General features: G+C 35.2%; 1 protein-coding gene across 2 annotated transcripts in view; it reads right to left on the reverse strand.

Moving 5' to 3' along the window:
* The window catches only part of C15H16orf87 (chromosome 15 C16orf87 homolog), a 31,050-nt gene extending 9,241 nt beyond the window's left edge, over window positions 1–21,809 (reverse strand). The window contains exons 1-2 of one of the 2 annotated variants that reach the window (XM_026406888.2): window positions 21,519–21,809; window positions 14,896–14,992 (exon numbers count right to left, since the gene is read on the reverse strand). In XM_026406888.2, the coding sequence (XP_026262673.1) occupies window positions 14,896–14,992; window positions 21,519–21,584 (163 nt within the window). In that variant the 5' untranslated portion in view covers window positions 21,585–21,809. The remainder of the gene's footprint in view (window positions 1–14,895; window positions 14,993–21,518) is intronic. The other variant, XM_026406887.2, reaches the window with a different exon arrangement.
* Window positions 21,810–26,518: the final 4,709 nt, after the last annotated feature.

A 26,518-nucleotide genomic window follows, 5' to 3' on the forward strand; every position in this document is an offset into this window, starting at 1 on the left:
GAGAATTAGTAAATTCTAGGTCAGAGATTCAACATATACTGGATGATAAAATAACATTTAATTATTCTAGATGGGAAAAAGTTATTAATCAGGGCTGTTAAGACTCAGGGTTCAATTTGAAAAGGCTCCCATTGACTATAAGACAATATGAACATCAATAAAATAAAAACAACAACAGACTAAAACATACCAAATATACTTAAAGCCCTGAGTACACAACATTAAAAGTAAAAACTACATGGCCACTGTAGGAAGTTACTGTAAGAATCAATTCATTATTTTGAAAATTTAAAAGGAAAGACAGAATTAGAGTCTCACCTTATTTTTCAATCTGATCTGAGCACTAAACATTAATAACTGCTAACATCACTCAAAGAGAAATAAGCAGACTTTAAATGCCTACTAACAGAAATACACATTACTACCTACTAATTATGTAAAAAAAAAAATCCAGTCTCATCACCATTAGATCCAACTTACAACATAAAAAATAATAATAAAAAAAAAAACTAAAAGAACCTATACCATGGCTATAAGCAGTACATTCAAAGGGACAGGTAAAGCAGCTTTTCAACATACAACTTATAAGGGGAAAAGAAAGAAAACAGTAGATAAAAAGAGAACTAAAAATACATCACCCATATGAAGACATGAATCGTGTGACTCTACTTTGTGTACAACCAGAGACATAAAAAATTGTGCTCTATATGTGTAGTAGGAGTTGAAATACATTCTGCTGTCATATATAACAAATTAGAATAAAATTTTAAAAAATACACCACCCATATGTAATTTATGGAACTTACTTGGAATCTTTTTTTTCAAAACTTTAAAATCATTTAAGAGTAAAGTAAAAATCTGAACACATTTGGACACCTGATATTAACTAATGATTGTTAATTTTTTAGGTTATAATGAATGGTATTATGTAAGTTTTTAAAGGTCTATCTTTTAGAATCCTGAAATTATACGATATTTGCTTCAAAACAATAATCAAGGGAAGAGGTTGTAGGTATGGATAAGTCAGGGTTGATTACAGTCTACTTTTTTGTATGTTTAGAATTTCTCAAAAAAAAAAAAAAAAGGTTAAAAGAAAGTGATAAGTAATACTTTACACAGTACTCCTCTCAAGGTTTAACAGTGAATTCAGGTTTGTTTCTTCAGCTACCCGCCCATCTCTGCAAATTTCTTCACAACCACACTCTCAAAGAGGTGCCTGTACTTTCTCACCTCTCATTTACTCTTCAATCCATGCTAGTAAACAGTTCTCAATTCAGTGAAATTGAACATCAAGCACACACACAAAAAAAAACTTCTATTTTCAAATCAACTTCAATTTGAGAAACTTCACTTTTTATCATCTTAAACCATCTTTCAAAAAATTCAATAAAGATGACCACTCCACTCCTTGAAATTATTTCTTCACTGGATTTTCAGGCTCTTTAGATTTTCCAGCCATTCCTCTTTATTACTTTTGCTGTGTTCCCTTCCCTAGGTGCTTTCTCAATCTCTAATGTTAAGTTCTAAGCTCTTTTTCCTTTATCATTTTATTTTAACTTTTACAGACCCATAATATCAAACACTACTGTTATGGTAGCTTCAAAGTTTATATCTTCTGCTCTAATCTCTTCCCTAAACTGCCAGACAACTTCACTTATATTAAGTATTTTAAATGTATTAAAAATAATTTGCTTCCTCTTTCCAATTTGCTTATTCTCCAACCTTCATCTATTAGTAAAAAAACACCAACCAGTTGCACAAGCCAACTGATTCGTCTCACTTCTTATACCACCATAAAGGTCCATTCATACTCTTTCCAAAATATATCCATAATCTTCATTTCTCCATGTGCAACATCCTAATCAAACCCTTTCTCTACATAGCAGCCAATATTATCTTTTTTAAAAAAATTGTATATCTTTCCTTCATGAAGGCCTTTCATTAGCTTTGAAAATGATGAAAAGATTTTCATTAGTTTTGCATTGTTTAGAATTAAGATTCCTAACCACAAGTTCCTGTAAGATCCAACATTCATCTTTCTCTCCAATTCTATTGCATACTACACCACATCATTAACTACAATCTAGACATACCTTTTTTTTTAATAAAACAAGCTCCTCCCTCTGAGTCTATAATAATCCTGTAATTATAATTAATCCTCATGCCTAGAGCTCTCCTCAAAGAGTCTTCATGAGACTGGCTTTCTCCCTTCAGATATCCATCTATATGTTCCTAAATGTTTTGGGGGGTTATTTGTTTTGTTTTCTGTGATGCTAGGGATTGAACACAGGGCCTTGAGCACATAAGTAAGCACTCTACCACTGAGCTACACCTCCAGCCCAGCCATCAATTTATTTGTCACTCCCTCTGAATCTCCCAACCAACTTACTTCCTATCATCTCCTACTGTAATCTATAATATACTTACTAATATGTTTAATGTCTCCCCTATCAAAATATACTTTATGAAAGTGGGATTCCGTTGTCTTTTTCACAGAATGTAGAACATAAACTCCACATATTAAGTATTACCAAATAAATAAAATCAGACTCAGTATACGCATTTTCCTCACCACCACCTCAAAATTCCACTGAAATGAAGGTAAATGTGAGAAAAGGGAAAATAAATTTGTGCTGGAAACAAAGAAAAGGTGCTACTAGTGATCCAAAAATTACATAATTTCAGCGAAGTAGAAAGCCAATGGTTCTGATTAAGAAATCAGGATAGAGGGCTAGAGCTGGAGCTCAGTGGAAGAACACTTGCCTACTACTTGTGAGGCACTGGATTCAATCCTTAGCACCGCATATAAATAAACAAATAAAATAAAGGCATTTCCAACTACCAAAGCAAAAAAAGAAAAAGAAATGAAACTAGATAGAAGTATAACCCAAAATAGGATTAAATTATAGAAGGGATAGAGTTGTTCTTACTAAGAGAGTCCTAAAGATATTTCCAGAACACAATAAAAAGTACAGAAATGGGGAGCAGGCCACTGCATGATCATCAGAAAAACTATAAAACTACTGCACAATAACTGAATCTATATACAGAGAGCAACTAACATACAGAAATAAAATGCAAAAAAACAGAGCAATGTGCAAGAGAACTTTAAGCCTTAACAGAAAAAAGGCAACTCCTCACAAGAATGAAATACTCTATGAGATTTCACATCCTGTTCCAGAATGAAGCTTTGCTTATTTTAGTAATAATAAGGATATTACTAAGCAGTATCCTGCATGCTCACCTAATGCACATCCAAAACTGCTGTTAAACTCCTCCCAATTATACACTAATAAAAACTGTTATTAAAACAGACCCTTAAGGGGGCTGGAGTTGTGACTCAGTGGTAGAGTGCTTGCCTGGCATGTGTAAGGCCCTGAGTTCAATCCTCAGCACCACAAATAAATAAATAAATAAATAAAAGATAAATCGATAATGAAAAAAACAGACCTTTAAAATAATGTTGAATTTTCATGCAGTTATCCATAATGATAAACTGCGCTTCACATATAAATATTATGTAAACAGGCAATCAAGGATTACCAACAATTTGAGGAAAATAAAAAGTATGAGAGAAGGATCAAGGAAACAAGAATAAAATTTTAAAACATTCTATTATTGTGTATCTTCGGAAAGCTATGAAAGGAGATTATATTGTTAAGAATAAGATTCTTGTGCATAAACAGAAAAATCTATTCCAAAATTCATATGAAATCAACCTTAAAAATGTACAAGTAAAGAGATTTCACACTCCCTTCTTTTCAAAACTTACTACAAAACTAGAGTAATCAAAATAGTGTAGTATTAACATAAAGACAAACATACAGATCAAAGGAAAACAAAGAGTTCACAAACACATATATGGTCACATGACTTTTTAAAACTTCAAGAATCCTTCACTGAGGAAAGAACAGTATTTTTAAAAAGTTATGATAGGAAAACTGGATATCCACATGCAAAAGAATGAAACTGGATCCTTACAACATATACCAAACTCAAAATGAGTCAAAGATCTAAACATAAACTATTAAACATAAAACTCATAAACATAAAACTCTTAGAAAAAATATAATGGAACTGTTTCATGACATTTAATTTTGGCAATAACTTCTTTAATACAATACAAAAAACACAGCAACTACAGAAAAACAGACAAACGGGACTTCATCAAAATTAAAAGGTTTCTGGAGCTGGGGTTGTGGCTCAGTGGTTTAGTGCTTCTGTAGCATGTGTGAGAAAATGGGTTCAATTCTCAGCACCACATATAAATAAATGAACAAAATAAAGGGCCACCAATGTCTAAAAAAATTTTTTTTAATATTTATTTTTTAGTTTTCAGCTGACACAACATCTTTGTTTGTATGTGGTGCTGAGGATCAAACCCGGGCCACACGCGCGCTACCGCTTGAGCCACATCCCCAGCCCTAAAAAAATATTTTTAAAAAAATTAAAAGGTTTTGGGTTGATGATGTGGCCCAGCTGCAAAGTACTTGCCTAGAGCATACACAAGTTGCAGAGGCTCAATTCCCAGCAAACAAACAAACAAACAAATTAGCATGGTGTAAACTTGTAATCCCAGCAGGTCAGGAGACTGAGGCAGGAAGATGACCTGTCTCAAAATAAAAAAATAAAAAGGACTGGAGATGTGGCTAAGCACCCCTGGGTTCAATCCCTAGCACCCCACCCCACCCCGCAAAAAAAACTAAACTAAAAACTATTGTGCATCAACAGACACTATCAACAGTGAAAAGTCAACACGTGGAACAGGAAAAAAAATTTCAAATCACTATTAACAGATAAGGGATTAATATCAAGAATATATATATACGTACATATATGTAAAATTCCTACAACTCAATAATAAATAAACGACTTAAGAATGGGCATGAGGGGGCTGGCATTGTGGCTCAGTGGCAGAACACGTCTCACACATGTAAGGCACTGGGTTCAATCCTCAGCACCACATAAAAATAAATAAAAAAATAAAGATTAAAAAAAATGGGCAGAGGACTTGAATAAACATTTCTCCAAAGAAGTTCTACAAATGGCCAACAAGCAAATGAAAAGATATTCAACATCACTTATCAAAATAAAAATACAGTTTCCCCAGCTCAGTGTACCCAAATACACACAGGTTCAAAATGCCTAAGGAGAAGGGTTATTTCTGTTCAGCGTCCCCAGCCTCAACATAATGTTCATCCTCAAGGACTGCAAAAGTATTCAGATTTTATAAATCCAAATGTCTTAAAAACTTTATAAAAGAAGCATAATTCTCACAAAGTCAGGTGGTCTAAAGCATTCCAGAAAGCTTTAGTGGTAAGGATCTGGATAATTTATTTGAATTTGAAAAACAGACATTAACCTGTCAAATACCAGCAAGAGCTTCAGAACAAAAACTAATAATATAGTGAAGACAATTAAAGATATTAATCAGAAATGGCAAGCTAAATTTATAATGAACAGATTAGAGAAAAATAAAGAACTATACAAAGTTCAGGACATCAAAGAAGTCAAGGCAAAATATCCACCTTATCCAGGCCTCTCTTGCAGGCAAGGCAAAACAGCTGAAACAAACAAACAAAAAAAATGGTATAGCAGTTACAAAAGGATGTGCACATGCAGGACGTTTTTTAAAAATCTCATTGTATGTAGCCATTTCTACAGTAGGCGCATTTAAAAATCTCCTTTGGAGACTTAGAACTTCTAAATTATTGATTTTTACATAAGGCCTCTCAAATGAAAAGTGATTAAAAACCCTTCTTTCCTACACTTTCTGCAAAGCATCAGATTATGGATATCAGATACATCTCAGTCTTAAATATTCACTGATAGATGTGCTTATATAAATAATGAAAATTCTGTTTGTAAATGTAGAAGTGAATTGTGGACAAAAATGATCATGCCAATTGGATAATTGGAAGTAGTAAGTATTTATGTAATAACCAGTTATAAAAATTCATAGCCAGTGATCCATAAAATACAATTTTCTTTCCAGTAAAATGTTCCCTTCGTTAATGTTATAGAAAGGGAGATACAACAAGGAACTAACAATTTATAAGAACCTCAGTATTTTCTATTTTGGTTTACTAGCTTCTTAAGAGAGCCTGATAATATACAAGAAAGAGAAATGAAGGAAAGATCCAAAAAATCTAAAACATGAAACAGAATTGCTAATTATCTACTATACATTATCCTACAGGTAAGATGGCCAGGAAATTTAGTTTTGACCAATAACGTGTAAGTGGCACTGGGTTAGGTTTCCAGATTTTTTTTCCCCAAAGATATAAGGATGGTTAGTCTCTCTGCCCTTCTCTCTTCTTCTTGCTTAGAATGTTTATGGGATTCCTGGAGGTATAATAGTTAACTTATAACAAAGAATATGAAAGCCACATCTTCTCAGGCAGAAGAAAAGAACCTAGATATTTATCCTGTACAGCTTGGCTTCATCCTTCACTGAACCGGAAAAATAAACTATTTGTCCAACACTGTATCAATTTCTGTGGTCTGTAATAAGGACACATCACCCAAAATATCAGTATATATATTGCAACAAGAAAAGAGAACAAGGAAAAAGAAATAATAGATTAAAAACTGCCTTGATAGGAAGATTTTAGCCTTCAGATGAAAATAACCCACTTTCTTCTTCTTCTTCTTTTTTTTTTTTTTTTTTTTTTTGTGTGTGTGTGTGTGTTTGTATTTATGTGGAGGTGGGGGTTGGTTATGTGTTGCTGGGAATGGAACCTGAGGCCTTGCACATGCTAAGGAGGCAGGCATTCTACCACTGATCTACAGGCCCAGCTCCAGAGAGTACTCACTGAGTACCAAGGAAGAACATCAAAGTGAATGCAAAATATTCACAACGAAAGATAGAATGTACCATCACATTCCTTTTCTGAAAGGTTTTTCCCATATATACAACAATTACTGAGAAATGTATTCCAGAAATAAAAATATGTGAAGTAAGAAAAACATGTGTATATGAGAAAAAGCAGAATTATCTTGGGAGAATAGTAGAAAGAAATCCTAATCACACAGCTGTGAAGCAAACTTAAAAACAATCAGTCTTAATTACAAGTCAGAGGAGTCTATGAGAAAATGTCTTCAAGATGAATATACACATCTCTACATATCATTAAAAGCCTAAAACTACAGGTTCAGAGGTGAAGGTATTTGGTTTTGTTTTTTTTTAATCCACAGGTGAAAAGATAAGTGTATAAAAGCTATGTTCCATATCTTAATGTATAGCAATTTAAATATATAAGGAGAACAACATTTTCTGAAATAATAATACCACATCTCCTTTTCAGAGTTAAGGACTGCTTCTAAATTATTAATATTCAATCACTTTGAGTTTACAAAAGGGACTGATGATTTCTTCATTTTTAACTAAAGTGAATTTGCCATTTTCAGACATTTTATCAGCTTTGCCTGATAATTTATCTTTAAGAATAATTTGAAAAATTTGGGTTTAATTACTTTCCTTTATTTTCTTCTCCCAATTAAAAATGGTGAGGTATTTTGACTAAGTTTACAGCAAAACATATACTCACTGAGAAATATAGAGTTAAAATACTAATAAGCAATTTCTTTTTGTACCAGCTGAACCCTTTTTCCTCACCTATAGAGGAAGTCTTTTGTGGATTAGTACCTCATTTAGAATTTCATTTTACTTTTGCTTTCATAAGGCTTATAATTAAATTTTAGAAAGGAAAATATATAGCCACAGTAATTAAATGCAGAATGGCACCTCTGATGTTACTAACCACTTGAAATCTCCTCTGGTAAACCAAACTTAAAAGATCTAGAACAAAATGAGTTAATTAATGGTCCCTTGACCAAATATTTGATTAGAAACTACCACAAAGCTCAAAACTCACAGTACAAACACTCCCAACATAATGTTTCTTTAATCCCTCTTTTAACCTATTTTATTCTATAAACAGATGTGGAACACAAAGATTTAAATTGGGCAAGAAACATAACACTTACGGTAACTGAAATAATATTTGAATATTCACTGAGTTGAAAAACTGGGACTTGATGGGTCAAAGAAATTTCTTCAAATTGCCAATTTCAAGTTAAATTTCAAGGCTACTTTTTAAATTCTCAACTATTCAATTTAAAAATTAAATCCTAATTTCAAAAACTTACCTCAATTTCATACAAAAATAAATAAATAAATGAACTGACATATATTTAACTCACTTGGAAAGGCATCAAAGAATAATTAATTGTCTGAGGTTCTAGGAACTTTTACAAAACACTGTGCACTTTTTTTTTTTCTTTTTGATTGTGGGGATTGAAATCAGGAGCACTTTACCACTGAGTGGCATCCCCAGCCCTTTTGTTTTTTATTTTGAAACAGGGTCTCACTAAGTTGCTTAAGTCCTCACTAAATTGCTGAGGCTAGCCTCAAACTTGTAATCCTCCTGCCTCATCCTCTAGAGTCACTGGGATTACAGGCATGCTCCACCTGAATGCTCAGCTGAAAACACTGTAGTTAGTCTGTAATACTGACATATCACCCAATATACTTCTTTTTTTTTTTTTAAAGAGAGAGAGAGAGAAAGAGAGAGAGAGAGAGAGAATTTTTAATATTTATTTTTTAGTTCTCGGCGGACACAACATCTTTGTTGGTATGTGGTGCTGAGGATCGAACCCGGGTGGCACGCATGCCAGGCGAGCCCGCTACCGCTTGAGCCACATCCCCAGCCCCCAATATACTTCTTAACACAGTTTTATTTGTAACACTCATTTCTCCCTTTCACCAAAATTAATTTTAAACCTTTAAAAAGTCTTAATTTCTACAATAGATTATTTATACATATTTTCAATTAGATTAAGTTTTATAGTGTTATTCTACTTTCTCTTTATTTCTATGTATTATGAAGGTATATTTCAAAAACAAGAGTTCTGAACAATTCATACCTAAATAAATCTATTCGAACTATCAGATTCTTTTCCTCCTACACAACATAAAAATTGTATATGAAGGGCTGGGGATGTGGCTCAAGCAGTAGCATGCTCGCCTGGCAGGCGCGGGGCGCTGGGTTCGATCCTCAGCACCACATAAAAATAAAGATGTTGTATCCACCGAAAACTAAAAAATAAATATTAAAAAAATTGTATATGATAATAGTTACATGGCCCACTAAAATTTAAAGTATCTTTTACAGTTTTAATTTCATTTTTAGAATGAGTAATTATAATTTGAGCATTAGTATGATTCACTTTTACTGATTAATATCACATACAGATATCATTTGGTGGGGCTGGAGGTATAGCTCACTGGTAGAACACTTGCCTAGCATGTTTGAGTCCCTGGATTTTATAGCCAGTACGGAGAAGAAAATTTTTAGTGGGGTTTTAAAAATCAAATGAGCTCATGCTACAAGTATTCTTTTGTACTTTTTTCTTAAATTAACAAATTAACACTGAGTTAGAGGTTTTTCCATGTCAGTACATAAAAATCTATATTATTTTTTTTCTATACTGTTCCCTAAAAACATATCCTACTTTATTTAACCATTTTCCTACTGATGATATCTGGTTTATTAATAATTTTTGCTATTATAATGTTCTGCCTTAAAATCCTTATACATACTTCTTTGAGTATATAAATAATTATGCTGTTATAGGTCTATTCATAAAAAAAACCTCAGATTCTAGGTTATGTGTCTTTAAAACTTTACTATTTTAAGACTGCTCTCCAAACTGGAAATGATAGTGCATGCGTGTTACCACAGCAACTAAGGAGCCGAAGCAGGAAGATTCCAACTTCAGCCTCAGCAACTTAGAGACCCTAAGCAATTCAGTGAGACCCTGTCTCAAAATAAAAAACAAAAGAGTCTGGGGATGTAGCATACTGCTGGGTTCAATCCCCAGTACCTCCCCGACACCACCTCCCAAATTGCTCTCTAAAGAAGTTTTGCCAAGTTATGCTCCTATTAATAATGAAAGTACCTAGGTTTGCCATGTTCATAAAGACAAAGTTCTTTACATTTCTGTCAGACTGTGGTCAAAAAACAGGTATTTCATTTCAACCACACTATTATTAATGAAGTAGATTATCTTTCAGATATTAGCAATTGATTTTCCTTGTAGTGGTCTAGATCCAATTTATAACATTCATTAAGCACTTGATAAACTGTAGTGACTTAAAAATTACACTATTCTCACTCAAGATTCCTTCATGATGGAAAAAAGAATTCTCAAAAATTAGGTGTAGAAGGTACATACATCAACACAATAAAGGCTACCTATGACAAACTTATGGCCAACATCATAAAGAATGGTAAAAAACTAAAACTGTTTCCTCTAAGGTCTGGAACAAAACAAGAATATCCAGAAACACTCTTCTTAGAAAGAGCAATTAGGCATGAAAAAGAAGTAAAGAGCATCCATATCAGAAAGGAGGAAGTCAAATTATCCCTGTTAGCAGGTAGTAACATTTAATATGGAGAAAAACCTAGACTCCACTATAAAACTGATAACAAATTCAGTAAAATTGCAGGATACAAAATCAACAAACAAAAAACAGTAGCATTTTATATACTTATAGCATACTTGATGAAAAAGAAATTAAGAAAACAACCCCATTCATACTAGCTACCAAAAATGCAAAACAAAACATCCTAGGAATTAAATTTAGCCAAGAAAGAAAAAGAGCTCTACAGGGAAAATTACAAAACACTGATGAAAGAAAATTAAGATATGAAATGAAGAATGAAAAGATATCCCTTGTGTTCACAGATTAGAAGAATTAATATTTTTTGGGGGGGATGTAGTTGGACACAAAGCCTTTATTTTATTTACTTGTTTTAAAATATCCATATCAAAAGTGATCTACAGATTCAATGCAACCCCCATTGTATTGTGGGGTTGTGGCTCAGTGCACTTGCGTAGCACACGTGAGGCACTGGGTTCGATCCCCAGCACCACGTAAAAAAAACTAAATCAACAAAATAAAGGTATTGTGTCCATCTAAAACTAAAAATATTGTTTTAAAAAATGCTAGTGACAGGGGCTGGGGTTGTAGCTCATTGGCTGAGTGCTTGCCTCAAATGCGTAAGACACTGGGTTCCATCCTCAGCACCACATACAAAAATAAATAAGTAAGAATAAAGATATTGTGTCCATCTACAACTAAAAAAATAAAATATTTTAAAAAAATGCCAATGACAATCTTCACCAAAATAGAGGGGAAAATATCATAAAATTCATATGGAAACACAAAAAACCCTGAATAGCCAAAGCAATTCTGAGCAAAAGGAACAGAGCTGGGTGGAGGCATTACCATAGCTGACTTCAAAACATACTACAAAGCTACAGTAACCAAACAGTGTGGTACCAGTATAAAACTAACACAGAGATCAATGAAACAACAGAAAACCCAGAAATTAATCCATATACACAGAGTCACCTGATTTTTCAACAAAGGTTGCCAAGTACATTGTAGGAAGGTTAATCTCTTTATAAATTGTACTGGGAAAACTGTATATGTATGTGCAAGAGAATTAAACTGGATCCCTAACTCTCTCCATATATAAAAATCAACTCAAAATGGATCAAAGACCTAAGACCTGAAACTAAAAAACTACTAGAAAAGAGAGGAAACACTTTTAGACATTGGTACAGACAATGATTTTTTTTTTGGGGGGGGGGAGTAGATAAGATCCCAGAAACATAGGTAATAAAAATCAAAATGGACAAGTGGAATTATATCAAACTAAGATGCTTCTGCTGTACAAGGAAAAAAAATCAACAGAATGAAGAGACAACCTGAAGAATGTAATAAAATACTTTGAAGTTACTTAACCAACAGGGATTGATATCCAAAATATTTAAGAAACGCAATTCAACAGCTAGAAAACAATCTGATTTTTAAAATGGGTGAAGAACCAGGTGTGGTGGCACATGCCTGTAATCCCAGCAGTTCAGGAGGCTGAGGCAGGAAGATCACAAGTTCAAGGCCAGCTCAACCATTCAGCAAGATGGTAAGAAACTTAATGAGACCCTATCTCAAAATAAAAAACGGGTCTGGGGATGCGACTCAGAGGTTAAGTCCCTTGGGTTCAATTCCTGGTACCAAAAAAAAAAAAAAAGGAGAGGGCAAAAAAAATCTAAATAGGCATTCCACTAAAGAAGATATACAAGTGGCCAATAAGTAGATGAAACGCTTAATATCAAAATCATCAAGTAAATGCAAATTAAAACTACAATGAGATATCATTTTACCCATGCTAGAAAGGCTATTATCAAAACCACAAAAAAATTAAGAAATGTTAGTATGGATGTAGAGGAAGAAAACTGTTAAATCCTGTTGGTGGAAATGTAAATTAGTATAGCCACTATGGAAAACACTTTGGAGGTCTTCAAGAAACTAAAACTAGAACTATCATACATGATCCAGCAACCCTACTACTGGGTATATATCCATAGAAAATAAAATCAAATGTATCAAAGAGACATCTGCACTCCCATATTTATTGCAGCACAATTCACAATAGTGAAATCCGTATCTTGAAAATCAACCTAAGCGTCCATCAGTGTACAAAAAGGTAGAGCAAATGTGGTATACATAAAATGGAATATTATTCAGCCATAAAAAGAAAGTCATGGCCAGGTGAGGTGGCACACAACTGTAATCCCAGCAGCTTGGAAGTCCAAGGGAGAAGGATTGCAAGTTCAAAGCAAGCCTCAGCAAATGTGAGGCACTAAGACACTCAGTGAGACCCTGTCTCTGAATAAAATACAAAACAGGGCTAGGGATGTGGCTCAGTGGTTGAGTGCCACTGAGTTCAATCCCTAGTATTCCTCCACAAAAAAGAAAGTCATTTGTGTCAATATATATACAATTAGAGGGCATCATGTTAAGTGAAATAAACTGGACACATAAAAGACAGTATTGCATATTTTCATCACTCATGTGAAAGCTAAAAAAGTTAGTATCTCAAGAGTTATAGAACACCGGTCACTAGAGACTAAGAAGGGTAAAGCAGGAGGAGGGTAGACAGAAGGTTGGATAAAGGGTACCAAAGTACAGTGTTACACAGGAGGAATTAATTCTAGTATTCTATAGCATAGTAGGGAAACTATACAAAAATTTATGATATATTTCAAAATAATTAGAAGGGTCCAAAGATTCCCAAAACAGAGAAATGAAAATGCTAGAAGAGACAGAAATGTTAATAACTCAGATTGAGTCATTATACATTACACACACTGCTGTTAAATTTTTTTTGAAATTCTACTTTTTAGGACTGGGGACTTAGCCCAGTGGTAAAGTACATGCTTAGCATGCTTAAGGATCTGGGTTCAATTCCCAGTATTACAAATTAATTTTTAAAAATACTTTTAAATTTCTCCTATATACTACAAATTATCTGAAGTAAATCTTTTTTTTTAAGTTTTTAGTTTTAGGTGGATACAATATCTTTATTTTTATGTGGTGCTGAGGATCGAACTCAGTGCTTCATGTGAGCTAGGTGACCACTCTACCACCTGAGCCACAATCTTAGCTGCCCAAAGTAAATCTTACTTTTAAGAAATTTAATTATAAATTAAAATCCAGGGATAGCTTCTCCCAACCTTTTAAAAACAAAATTCAAATTTGTTACTCTGGTTTACAAAACTCTACATAATATGGCCTGCCTATCCCTCTGGACTCTCAGTCTTCTTATCTTACTGTCTAGGATGTAACCACAGTGGGCATTTTTGTTTCTAAAATTTAAAAACTTTATCCAGCCTTGGAATTTTGCATTTGCTATTTCCATCTGTCAGGAATGTTCCTCTCCCTGACCTCATCATGGCCCACCCCATCTTCCCAGTCAAGCTCAATTAAATATCACCTCCTCAGAGATGCCATCCAGTCAAAAGTAGCCTTCTAGTCACATGCTAGTATGGTACCTTAATTTTCTACAAAGCATTTATCACAAGGTAATATTGCCCATTTATCTCTGTTCACTATCTTCCTCTGACGAGAATATAAACTCTATAATAGCAGTGAACCAGCATTTAGAGTAAATTCACAAATTTATAACCAAGGTTTAGAACAGCACCCAGCATGTAGGTACTCACTGTGTCTTTGTCATCAGTCTAATCTTATTTTGATACCAGTGTATGAGGCTATGATTTCATCAAAGAATGCTTAACAAAATTTTGTCTTTTACTGAACAAACCCATTTGTCTATATTAACAGAAAAGTAATAAATTCAAATAAGATTAGACAGTCTCAGAGAATTATGAATAAACAATAAAAAATATATTCACACAAAACCAAGATGTATTTTTTTCAGTGACTAGATTAAAAAAAAAAACAACACCAACCACCACCAAAAAACACTTTAGAAATGTTGCAAATTTTATAAGAGCTTTTGGAGGAAAAAACCCAACAGATGAGTAGATAAACAAATTGTGGCATATCTATACAAATATTATTACTAAGTAATAAAAAGAAATTAAACCTTATTAATACATAAAACTTGGGTTGAATCTTAAATAATTGTGATCAGTAAAAGAAACCAGGTTAAGAGTATCATACATACTATATGATTCCATTTAGATGAACAGAGGTAGAAAGCAGCAGTGGTTACTTGGGATGGGGGAAGCAGGAAGGTGGAATTTCAGAGGGAACTAGGATATGTATAATTACTCAATATCAATTACTGCTTAGCTTCTCAAAAAAAAATAAAATTTAAAATAAATATTATTTTATAAACTTTATCAGCAAGGTAGTTAACCATTTAAATGAAATGAACCAATCATAGGCCAATTTCTAATAACTCTTTTTGTGCACGCACTGGCATCAAACCCAAAGCCTCAAGCATGCTAAGGCACTCTACCACTGAGTTACATCCCTCTAATAGCTAATATTTAAATATTAAACTCTATTACCTGTAGAAGATGGTGATTTCTCTGAGTGTTTTGCATTTAAAAGTTTTCTGCTAATAAATATGTAACCACAGGGACATGATTTACATGCAACAGGAACCTGTGGGAAAAAAAAGAAAAATACATTACTTTTTCTATTAGATTTTCAGTGCATATTTTCTCCACAAATGAATGATAAGTGGCAATCTGATTTATTTAAACCTTACCTCCTTACAACAAATTATATACATATTCACATTCTCCTAGTGCTTTCTATAAACTCCATACTATACTAATACCATAACAGTAAACGCATGACAAATATGTGCGGATATGAGTAATCAAGAGAAAATCTTTTCAGGGTCAAAACCAGGGGAGGTACATAGGAAAAAGTATCATTTCCTAAAATGTTAATTGATAGCAGTTTATGCTACAGAACAAACTGTAATCCCAGTATAAGATTATGAAAGCTCAACTGGAATAGTGAGAATGAAAATGGAGAAGAGGAAGGGAAAAATAATACAAGGGGGAGGAATGAACTACAGTAGTGGGGGTAGAGAGAGAAGAGGGGAGGGGAGGGGAGGGGGGATAGTGGAGGATAGGAAAGGCAGCAGAATACAACAGACATGAGTATATCAATATGTAAATCAATGGAAGTGTAACTGATGAGATTCTGCAAGCTGTATAAGGGGTAAAATGGGAGTTCATAACCCGCTTGAATCAAAGTGTGAAATATGATATATCAAGAACTATGTAATGTTTTGAACAACCAACAATAAAAAAAAAAAAAAGAAAGAAAGAAAGGAATGAAGTAGTAAGACATGGCATATCATGGATGAACCTCGGAAAACTTGTTAAAGTGAAAGAAGACAGAGCCAAAAAGAGTGAGAGAGATTCCATTTATGTGAAAGATTTATGTAAAAAGTCTGGAATAGGTAAATCCATAGAAGCAGATAGTAGAATCATGGTACATAAATTAGTTCTAAAAAAAAGATGTCAGAAAGAACATCTGAGCCTGTAACTCTCATTATGCAATATTTATTTCTAAATTGTAAGCATGTACTACTGCTCTAATGTATTTATTAATATTCTCAAAATTAGAAAATAAAAAGTGATATTTAAATTGAAAAAAAAAAAAAGAAAATGGAGAAGAGGTAGATTTACCAGATGTTTCAAAACCAGGAAAAACAAGACTTAGGACCAAACTGACCACAGTGGGAAAAACCAAAAATACCTCAGGGTTCTAACAAGAGAGGGGACTTTAACATTTTATCCAGGTTTGTTTTTTTTGTTTTTTTTTTTGTTTTTTTGGAGGAGAGGAGGGATGGGGGGGAATATAATATAATTAAAATAGAACATAGGAGTTGAGATCTAAGATCTTAAAGTCTCAACTCCAGGAACAATCTTAGAGTAAACACTTTAGTTCTTTTATAGGCTTCTGTTGCCAAATCTGCAAAATACTTATGATTCCTTTCTCAATTTCATACCTAATAAATATTTCAATAGATACATTATTAAAAATCATTTAAATTTTTTTAGTTTCCCCACCATAAGCATTTCATTAATATTTAGTTAATAATCCTTGGAATCACAATTTCACCAAAAGTCAGAAACTAATCTTAACAAAAAAGTACTCTCTGAGTAATTATAGCCAAAAAACTGAAATTCTCTGGGTAAGATAAATTCCATTTGCCAGTTGCTCTGCTTAAGTTATAATTATAAAGCTTTTTATCCATATATGTACAAAATGTCTCAGATTCTAGAATATATTCCATCTAATTAAGCTAAATTGAAACTTTGGCAGAAGAGTTCTTTTTCTTTGCATAAAAATACCCAACAAAGGATCTCTAATTTGCATTTAAGACATATAACAATGATCCTATAAAAAGATATGTCTAACAAGCTTATTTTATTAAGATTGTAATGAGATTCCTTCAAACCTTGATGAAAAATGTAATGTTACATTTTTAATAGTGTAAAATCTGCCAAAATTGATTATCATTTTTAAAATTCACATTGTTTGGTTTCTCTGAATAATAAGATGATAATAATAATAAGGTACTTATTTCCTTTATACCTAAACATATCACAAGGGCCTCCACAATAATGTAAACTATTTAATACTATCCAAAAAACACAGAAGCATGATGTTCTTACTCAACATCAACAGCTCCTTTGCTAATCCTAATCAGCAAGCATTTTCTTCCAGCTACGAGAATCCAATAAATTTAGGTGTCTGTCATACAAAAGAAAATCATATCAACCTATGTTATATCCAGAATTAGGAGAGTGCAGCAGTTAGATGAGAACTACACATAGGGCTTTGGGATCCAGATGCACACATACTAACTCAATTAATAATTTGATCTTCATCTCTTAATGAGTTCTGATCAAGAAATCTTTGTGTGTATCAGCTAATTTACTCTAAAGTCCTGTTTAAAATGGAAAGTCCCTCTCAACTACTGCCATAGAAACAAAACCACCAATCATCACCACACCCTAGATTCTGTTTAAAAAAAAAAAAACAAACAACAACAAAAAAAAACAACTATGAAATAGGTTAGGTAACTTAAGCAATACTAATCTCATTATATTAACTAAAATAATTTGGATCTTATGCAAATATCCAAAACTTCCCTTAAATTTCAGTTGATAATACTGAAGACAATTGTAATAAAAAATCTAATGCTATACTTTCACAATTTTAAAATTTAAAAAAAACAAAAATATTGTTTACTGATGATTTATTATTTATCAACTCATTTCTTCAAAAGTACATTTATTTTTTGTATTTTCTTTTTAAAGTAAAAAAGTTTTTTTAAGTACTGAAAAAAAAAAAAAAAGATCCTGGTCCTACATTGCTTTACTGATATTTCAAAAGCTCTAAAATAACCATATTACAGAGAACTCATTTACAGTAGTTCCACCTTATCCAGTTTCACTTTCTGAAGTTTTTTAATTACCTAAAGTAAAAAAAGGGGGGGGGGCAGGTGAACACAGTACAGTAAACTATCCTGAGATCCAGATAAACTACATTCACATAATTTTTACAATATATTTGTTATGACTGTATTTTATTATTTCTTATTGATTTCTTACTATGCATAATTTATAAATTGTTTTAGCAGAGGTATGTTTGTATGTATAGGAAAAAATATTGCATTCAGAGTTTCTTACTATCTGAGGTTTCAGGCATATGCTAGGTAATCTTGGAATATATTCCCCTACAAATGAAGGTAAACTACTACAATTATTTTTTCTTGAAATACCTGGGATTGAACTCAGGGACACTTTACCACTAACCTACATCCCCAGTCCTTTCTATATTTTTTATTTTGAGACATGGTCTGGCTAAATTGTCCAGGCTGAACTGGAACTTGGCAGTCCTCCTGCCTCAGCTTCTCTAGTAGTTGGAATTATAGACATGAGCCACCACATCCAACTAAACTGTATATTCTTTACTGCTAAAAGAACCAAAGTTATGTAGAGCTGACACATCTATTTTACAAAAACGAAGGTAAAAAAGTACATAAAAGACACCAGAAAACTGGCAAGAATCTTGAAAATTACTACACACAAAATGGCTTAGTAATTTTGAGTGGTCAGTGGATGTGAAACTCCACTGAAAATGAAGAGCACTCTGATTTAGATGTCTTAGAACTATTATTTTTGAGAGGCCAATGAAAGAGATGTTATAGAGCAGCTGAAAATCTTGCTCTTTCCTGTTTGCTTCTCTGTATCTGTTTTTTTAAACTTGAACACAGGATATGCAAAATTAGTCAAGTAGAGAAATCTCAGACTTAAATATTTTACATTTATGTTTAAAAACTAAATTCAAAGTTAATGTTCACTAGGTAACTTAAATTTATAAAAGTAATAGCATTATTCTAATGTTGTTTAGAAAATTGCTTTCTTGATTGCAATTTTTTTCCAATTTATAACTAAAGAAGCTTATACTATAAATTGGTGGGGGATATTGAGTATTGACCCAGGGGCACCTTACCACTGAGCTACATTCCCAGGCTTTTTAAAATTTTTAAATTTTGAGACAGGATCTCATTAAGTTGCTGAGGCTGACCTCAACTTACAATCTTCCTGCCTCAGCCTCCCAAGTTGCTGCAATTACAGGCATGCACCATAACAATGAGCTTGGTGATTCTTAAAAAGTGATTTTTCTTTTAGTAAAAATAATTTAAACTTATCTTCTGCTTATTTAAAAGTATATGCTTCTTTTTCACCGGGTGTGTAATCCCAGCAACTCAGGAGACTAAGGTAGAGAGTTGAAATTTAGTGAGACCCTATCTCAAAGTTGAAAATAAACAGGGCTGGCGTGTGGCTCAGTGGTAAAGCACTCCTGGGTTCAATCCCCAGAATCACCAAAAAAAAAAAAAAAAAATCAACAAAACTTTTAGTTTGTTAACATGCATATTATACTCTTTTAAGTGATTAAAGAACAAAACAAACACCAACATATTGTGTAATAGCTTGCTATGAACACATTTTGTCCCTCCCACCATCCACTCAAAAATTCACATACTAAAGCCCTAACTTCCAATGAGATGGGTTTTGAAGATAAGGCCTTAAAAGAAATAGTAAGGTTTAGATGAGGTCAGGAGATAGTACCTTCATAATCAGGTTAGTGACCTTATGAGAGTTTGCCCTGTCCCTGCCACTCAGAAGACAGCCAGCTAAACCAGATGCAGTGGCACATGGCTGGAATCCCAGCTTCTCTCAAGGCTGAGGTAAGAGGATCACAAAATAAAAGCTAAATAAAAATCATAATCATCATCATCATAGTAATAAAGAGAGCCAGCATCTGCAAGCCAAGAAAGTCCTCACCAGAATACTGATCTTGGACTTGCAGGCTCCAGAACTATAAGAAAATTAATTTTTGTGGATTAAGCCACCCCATCATGGTGTTTTGTTATAGCAGCCACAGCAAACCAAGATACAGCTATTTTTATACAAGCAAATATATGTGTATAATGAAATTAAAGTGATCTTTCAAAATAAAACACTGTTCATGTTTTGCTGAACAAAGTGTCAGGGTCTCCTACAAGTTTATTATCCTTTGCTCTTTCTTTAACCAGGATATTAAAAATAGATTATTTTCCCCAAAAGATAACTTTTTGCCAAGTAAAACAAGAACAGGATTTGCAATGACTTGTGCCCTACAGAAACTGGACTGCACAATGGATACCATGTAAACCTTATACTTTTAAACAATTAACTGGAATAAGTTAAAATTATTGCCAACACACTTAATTCACCATGTACAATTCTGTTAGAATTTAACAAATTTAGTTCAATGGTAAGTGAAAGTAACTATTTTAGAAAACATGACCAAATTGTTTTGATGCTGCATACTTGTAAGGCTCAACAAAATGTATTCTTACACAACCTGTCTCTCATCACATTTTTATCACTACCATAAATGATACTAAAATATTTAACGTGTTTTCTGTTACAATATTTGGTCAACCTACAAGACCGCTTCTGAAAGAATGCATCTAAAATCAGCTTCTAAAATAACGTCTCCAGCCATTTCAAATTACTCTTGATTTTTTTTTAAAGGGGGAGGAGAAAGAGGTAGTCATTTTGAAAAAATTCACTCTGGAGAAGGAAAACACACCCATATATGCATGCTGGCATGAAATGGGGGTCTTGCGAATGGTTTTAATTGAGGAAGTTTTAACTCATTAGATGGAAAGGCTTAGAAGAACATCTGCTATTATAGTAAAGAATGAGGCGTGCTTAAATTCGGGTTTTTTTTTTTTAATTACAACCATTGCAACATGAATTTGGTGCAGACAAGAATCATTTCAAATTAATGAAACCACATGAAAAATGTTTTAAAAGATCTGGAAACAGAAACGTCAAATTTATAAGTGATTATTGCGATGGGTGGGATGAGGAGCTTCCAGGAGGGAAGGGCTTCAATGTGGACGTTGTTCAATCATGTTCCATAAAAAAACAATGTAATGAAAGAATCTGAGATTACACAACACTAAAAATATAATAAACAGATCTAGAAGAAAAAAAATTCCAAATTCGCAAAAACTTAATATTACATCGCGGCCCCTTTTGTCATGTTAAAGCGTCCGCCCAAGACACTGTCTGGGCAATTTTGGGAGATCACCACACACAACTGAAATGGGAACAAAGCAACCCTGTGTGGCAGGACGGAGCCTTCGGAGCCAGGGGCCTGGACTCACTCGGAGTCGGGCACACCGGGCACTCCCGCCAGCCCAAGGAAACTAGAAGGGGCCGTGTTCCTCCACTGGGGCCGCGGCCCCCAAGGTCCCAGCGCTGTCACCCGTGGCCCGCAAGGCGACTCCGTAGGGTCCCGACACAAACCCACGCCCCCTCCCGCGCAGCTGGGTCAGACCACTCGGGGGCCTCTAGTCTGACCACCGCCAGGCGGAAACCCGCCGGTCACCGGCCCCGGGCGTTTCCCCGGCAACCCCTTGGCTCCGCCCGACAGGTCCCGGGATCCGGCCGCTGCCACCAAGAATCGGGCCGGCCCACCCGCTCGACCGCCAGGACCCAGGCAAGGCGGCCTTTGCTTAGCCAACGGCCGCCAAGCAACGGCCGCCGACTGCGCGCCCCCGCCCCGACCAATCGTGCGCTCGGCCCCCGGCGCCCACCTGTTGGTCGCACTCGGGGCATGATTTGGTGGCCATCTTCACTTTCTTGGCTCGAGTTGCAGACATGCTCCTCTCCTTCGGCAACGACGGCTCGGGCTCCTCCCCTAAGTACCTCAGCAGCCCGGCCTCCGCCCGCCCCGTCCCCACTCCCGCAGGTCTGACCAAAGATCTGGCGGCGCGCGCGCACGTGCGCGAGCTCGCGCTGGGCCTGCGTGCTGAGGGGCGGGGCGCGGCGTTGGCCGGCGGCGGACAGCGGGTCCCCGGTGCCCGCTCCTCGGGACTGCGGCTCCCTCTCCCCACCACGGTGGGTCAGCTTGTGCCCTGCCCTTTGCCCGGCCTGGAGCTCGCCTCGAGTCTCACGGGGAGACTGCCTGGACAGTCTGGCGTGGCAATGGCCAAGTCTCTTCCAGGCCTGACTGTGGGGGGCGTGGCTCAGGGTAACGGGCGTCGAACTCAACCAATAAATGCCCGGGTAGGTGCTGGGCACGCCCCCTCCCTAGTAGTAGAATTCTGGAGTGAAAGGGTCTGCGGACCGTGAGGGGCTTAGCTTAGCACAAGTCCCGGGATTAATACACTTCAGTTAGCAAGTCGAATCGGTGAGGAATTATAAGTGTGCTCCATGCCAAGCACTGAGCTTGGCACTACACAGTATAAAATTTGTTAATTTAAATATTTTGAGGGCCAGTTCGACCAGGCAAATGTGAAAATGTTTGCTCTCAAAAGAACATGCAGTCTAGTGGTGCAAATGGTCTAACATGAGAACACTGCAAAGTTGAGATATTATTGGGAAGAGTAAATAGGTTGACTATTAAAAGCCAGTTAGACTTTGACCTAGCAACCCACCTTAAGGAACTGAATAAATATTCTCCTGAGCTCACATTTATTTGTGCAAAGATTACTGCACTATAGCACTCCTGGTTAGAACAAACTTTTGGGAATATCCTGAGTATCCAATAAGTTACATGAGGCAGTTAAAGAGTAGACATATAAAAAGAATATCATTACAGCTCTTAAGAAGAGATCTATATGAAGATCACCAAAACACTATTAAAACACACACACACTGTTTAAAATGTAACTCTGGGGAGGGGCTGGGATTGTGGCTCAGCGATAGTGTCTCGTCTAGCATGTGCGAGGCCCTAGGTTCCAACCTCAGCACCATGTAAAAATAAAAATTTTTTTAAAGGTATAAAAAAATGTAACTCTGAGGTAAAAATGTGATATTTATTCTTGTAGATGCATTAAGAAACTGCAGGACAATAGTAGGAGACAGATTTCTTTATTCAGACTGGGACAGTATGAGCAAAGGCAAGGGAGTCAGTAGTTCTGTGATGTAGGTATACCTAGGGCAGGGCAGAGTCAAGGCTGGAGAGGTAGGTTATATCCACCTCTAAGGGAATTTGGGTTTTATTCTTAGAGCATTGGGACAACAAGGTAAGACAGAATTAGGTTTGAAGTTGAGAATGACTATCAGGTATCAAACCTGAGGCAAGGACAGTAGGGAAGAATAGGGACAGGACTGAAAAAATATGAAGGTCATAATATTAGCAAAAGTGGGATGGGGGTAGGGCTGCAAGGGCCATTTCTTGGATGGCTAAAATCACTATGAAAGGAAGGGTAGCATTTCAGTTTTCCTCTGATGAGAATGGTGTAGGGAATAAATCAGAAAACTAGGCCCTGAAGAGAGTTTTCTGAAAATCTCATCTGAATGTGTTTCTTTCTGTAAATTTCCTAGAAAAGCAACTTGGCTGGAGTGGGTTTTAAAGAAGAGGTCTTTAACACTATGGGGTCTATGTAATAGTTAAACCAAATACACACATAGTCTGTGACCCAGTATTCCCACTCCTAAGTATTTAAGAGAAATGAAAACATTTTCACAAAAAAAGACTTATGCAAGAATATTCATAACAGCTTTATTAATAAAACATACAGAATGGGGAAGGGGGAACCAAAGACTATCCATCAAGCAGGTAAGCAAATTGTGGTATTCATGGAATACTAACCAGCTTTAAGAAGGAGCAAATTTTTGATATACTAACAAATTGGATGAACATCAAAATGGTAGTAGCCAGGCACGATGGCACACAACTGTAATCCCAGCAACTCAGGAGGCTGAGGCAAAAAAAGAACAGCCAATTCAAGGCTAGCCTCAGCAACTCAGCAAGGGCCTGAGCAACTCAATGAGACCCTATGTCAAAATAAAAAATGTGCAGGAGATGTAGCTCAGTGTTAAAAGCACTCCTGGGTTCAATCCCCAGTATCAAAAAAAAAAAAAATCTGTGTAGTAAAGGTTTTATGTGTACTATGTGATTCCATTTATGTGGAAAACTATTCTATGGTAGAAAAACAATCAAAGCATTGTTTGCTAGGGTGAGTGAGGTATGAGGGAACTTTCTAGACTGATGGTAACAATCTGTATCTTAATAGCAATTGTGTTACAGAAGTGTTTGCATTTGTTAGTACCTACAAAATGGTACACCTAAGACTTTACTGAGCTAAACTTTACCTCAAATAAGAACCTTAAGCAAATATTGAACATTAAGTGGTGATGTGTATGCTGAAGTATTTAATTACTTCATATATACTTTTACCTTAAAGTGAAATGTGCTGATGCACAACTTATGTTGAAATGCATTAAAAATAAGATGAATAATTGATAGGTAGATATGTGGGTAAATGATCAAGCAATTGTAGTAAAATATGGGTACAATAGAAAAATGGTATAATCAGCATTTAGAATTTACTATAAATTTCAAATATTTTACATGTCTGAAGTTTCCATAAACTATAGGAATCAAAAACCTACTTGTTTAAGCCATTGTTCATTAGATTTTTAATTGTTTGCTGTAGGATATAATCCTTACACTGATACCAACACAAAAGTTTTCTACAAAGTGAATTAATTTGCCTTTACATTTACTATTCATTTAACAAATATTGAATAAATATATACTATGTACTGGGTCTTGTGTTCTTGATGAGGATATGATCTTATAAACAAAATAAAGTCCCCATGCTTGTGAATATTATAAACTAGTGGAAAAGATAGACACAAACACATAATCACTGGTATTAAAATTATGAAGGAAGCACATCCAGGCTTTAGGGCAGGAAGGACCTAACCTGTGGTGGCTAAAGGAATCAGTAAAGACTTCCTTGAGGGAATTTGAATGATGTACAGGTTTTATATGTACTGTGTGATTCCATTTATTGAGCTAAAGGAATTAATGAGATGGAGAGGGATAGCAAATATTCAGACAGAACAGTAAAAGTGAAAGAAGTCTCTGTGGCTGCAGCACCAATGGAAAGAGGATGAAAGATGCACCCTGCTGAGGATGGGTACTCTTTCAATTCACTTTTCACTAGCTTTTGATGCTATTACTTACTTTGCCCAAGTTCTTGCATGTACGCTGCTAAAGTGGCTATAGGTGTTCTAGTCTCAAAATATCCAATTAGACTAGGCAGGAACTTTAATAACAGGTATTAAATACTTGATAAAATAAAATGGCTATTAAATGCCACTTTTTATTCTCTTTTGCTATTAGGACTCAAGATACTGCAGGGACACGGTAGCAGCCTTCATCTCCATTCCTTTCCTTATTTTGACATTCGAAACAAATTTTCTACCAAAGATTCTTTTTAAAGCTTTTGGCAAAGGAGAATGAGAACATTAGGATGCTTGGTAAGTCTACACAGGTATAAATTTTCTCCTTTGTATTGGAAATCCAACTATTAAATTTAAAAAATTATAGATTTAAATCCCTACTCTTCCAAGGCAATGGAGAGAGGATTATCCCAATGATGAAAATCTAGTCATTTTGTGTTGATTCTTTTACATGTACCCTCCATATGCCTAAAATGAAAGGCTGCAATAAAAAAATTTAAAAAAAGAAATAACTGTCAAGGACAAAGGCATAATAAGCCTCCACTCTGTCCTAACAGCTTTTCTTTTCTTCCTACATGACTAATAACACACTGGGTGGGAACATTCCCTGGAGAAAAGCCACAGGGTCTAAGCAACTCAAAGAGCTAACGTGCCTTTAGAGCTGGGTAACTCTGATCTGTGCAAGTCAGGCATCAGCCTTCATTTGAGCACTGAACTCAGCCCACTGGCCTTCCTTGGATGCCAGAGGGGCATCTAGGAACCCCATACCTTACTTTGCCTCCATTGCTTTTTCTTTCATATATTACTAAGTACTACTTATTGGACATCTAGTCTGTGTCTTGTTCTTCATATTGTCACTCAAACCCTACATAGTGGTAGCAAACTCTACAATTAAGGAAAGCAAGATTCAGGAAGTATATGAAGAAAGAATGTTTCTTTTGTCAAAATAGAAAACCCAATTCAAAGTGGCTTAGGCAAAATAGGTATTTACTAGCTCACATCCAAAGTGGCTCAGGCAAAATGGGTATTTACTAGCTCACATCAAAAAACAAAAACAAAAACAAAACACTAACAGTAGTACTGGTTTCAAACAGAACTGTATCCAAGCTCTCACAAAACCACAGGGCCCATTTCTGTTTCTCTTATGGGAGGTAGTAGGTAAGATCACTGGGATAGTGTAAAACCCTATATCTGTTCCTTTTCCTGTCTCATCATGTTTCACTGCTTCTGTTTTGGGTTTCCTACCTATCCACAAACCACCACACTGAATTGGATAAGAATATCCCCTGATAGTTTTAGACCAAAGCCTGACCCCTGCTCTGCAGTTTGAGAAGTCTAAAGGGGAAAGACAGATGGCCATAAAATAACAACTGCCATTTACTCTAAAGAAACTAAGTAACTATACATCATCACATTCTTTCACATTGGTCAAGCTACTTATGCTCTGTGACCACTAAGTTTCACCCTCATGCTGATTTGAAATAAAAGTTCTTCCCACATTTCTGGTCTCGGCTCTGTACCAGAATGGCATGATTTAATCAGAGGCTTCATTCTCTCTGCAGCAAGGCAGAGTCCACTAAAACAATGGATTTTCTTTGACAAACCCAAGGATAAG

The sequence above is a fragment of the Urocitellus parryii genome, chromosome 15, assembly GCF_045843805.1.
Source record: "Urocitellus parryii isolate mUroPar1 chromosome 15, mUroPar1.hap1, whole genome shotgun sequence".
NCBI classification, from domain to species: Eukaryota; Metazoa; Chordata; class Mammalia; order Rodentia; family Sciuridae; genus Urocitellus; species Urocitellus parryii.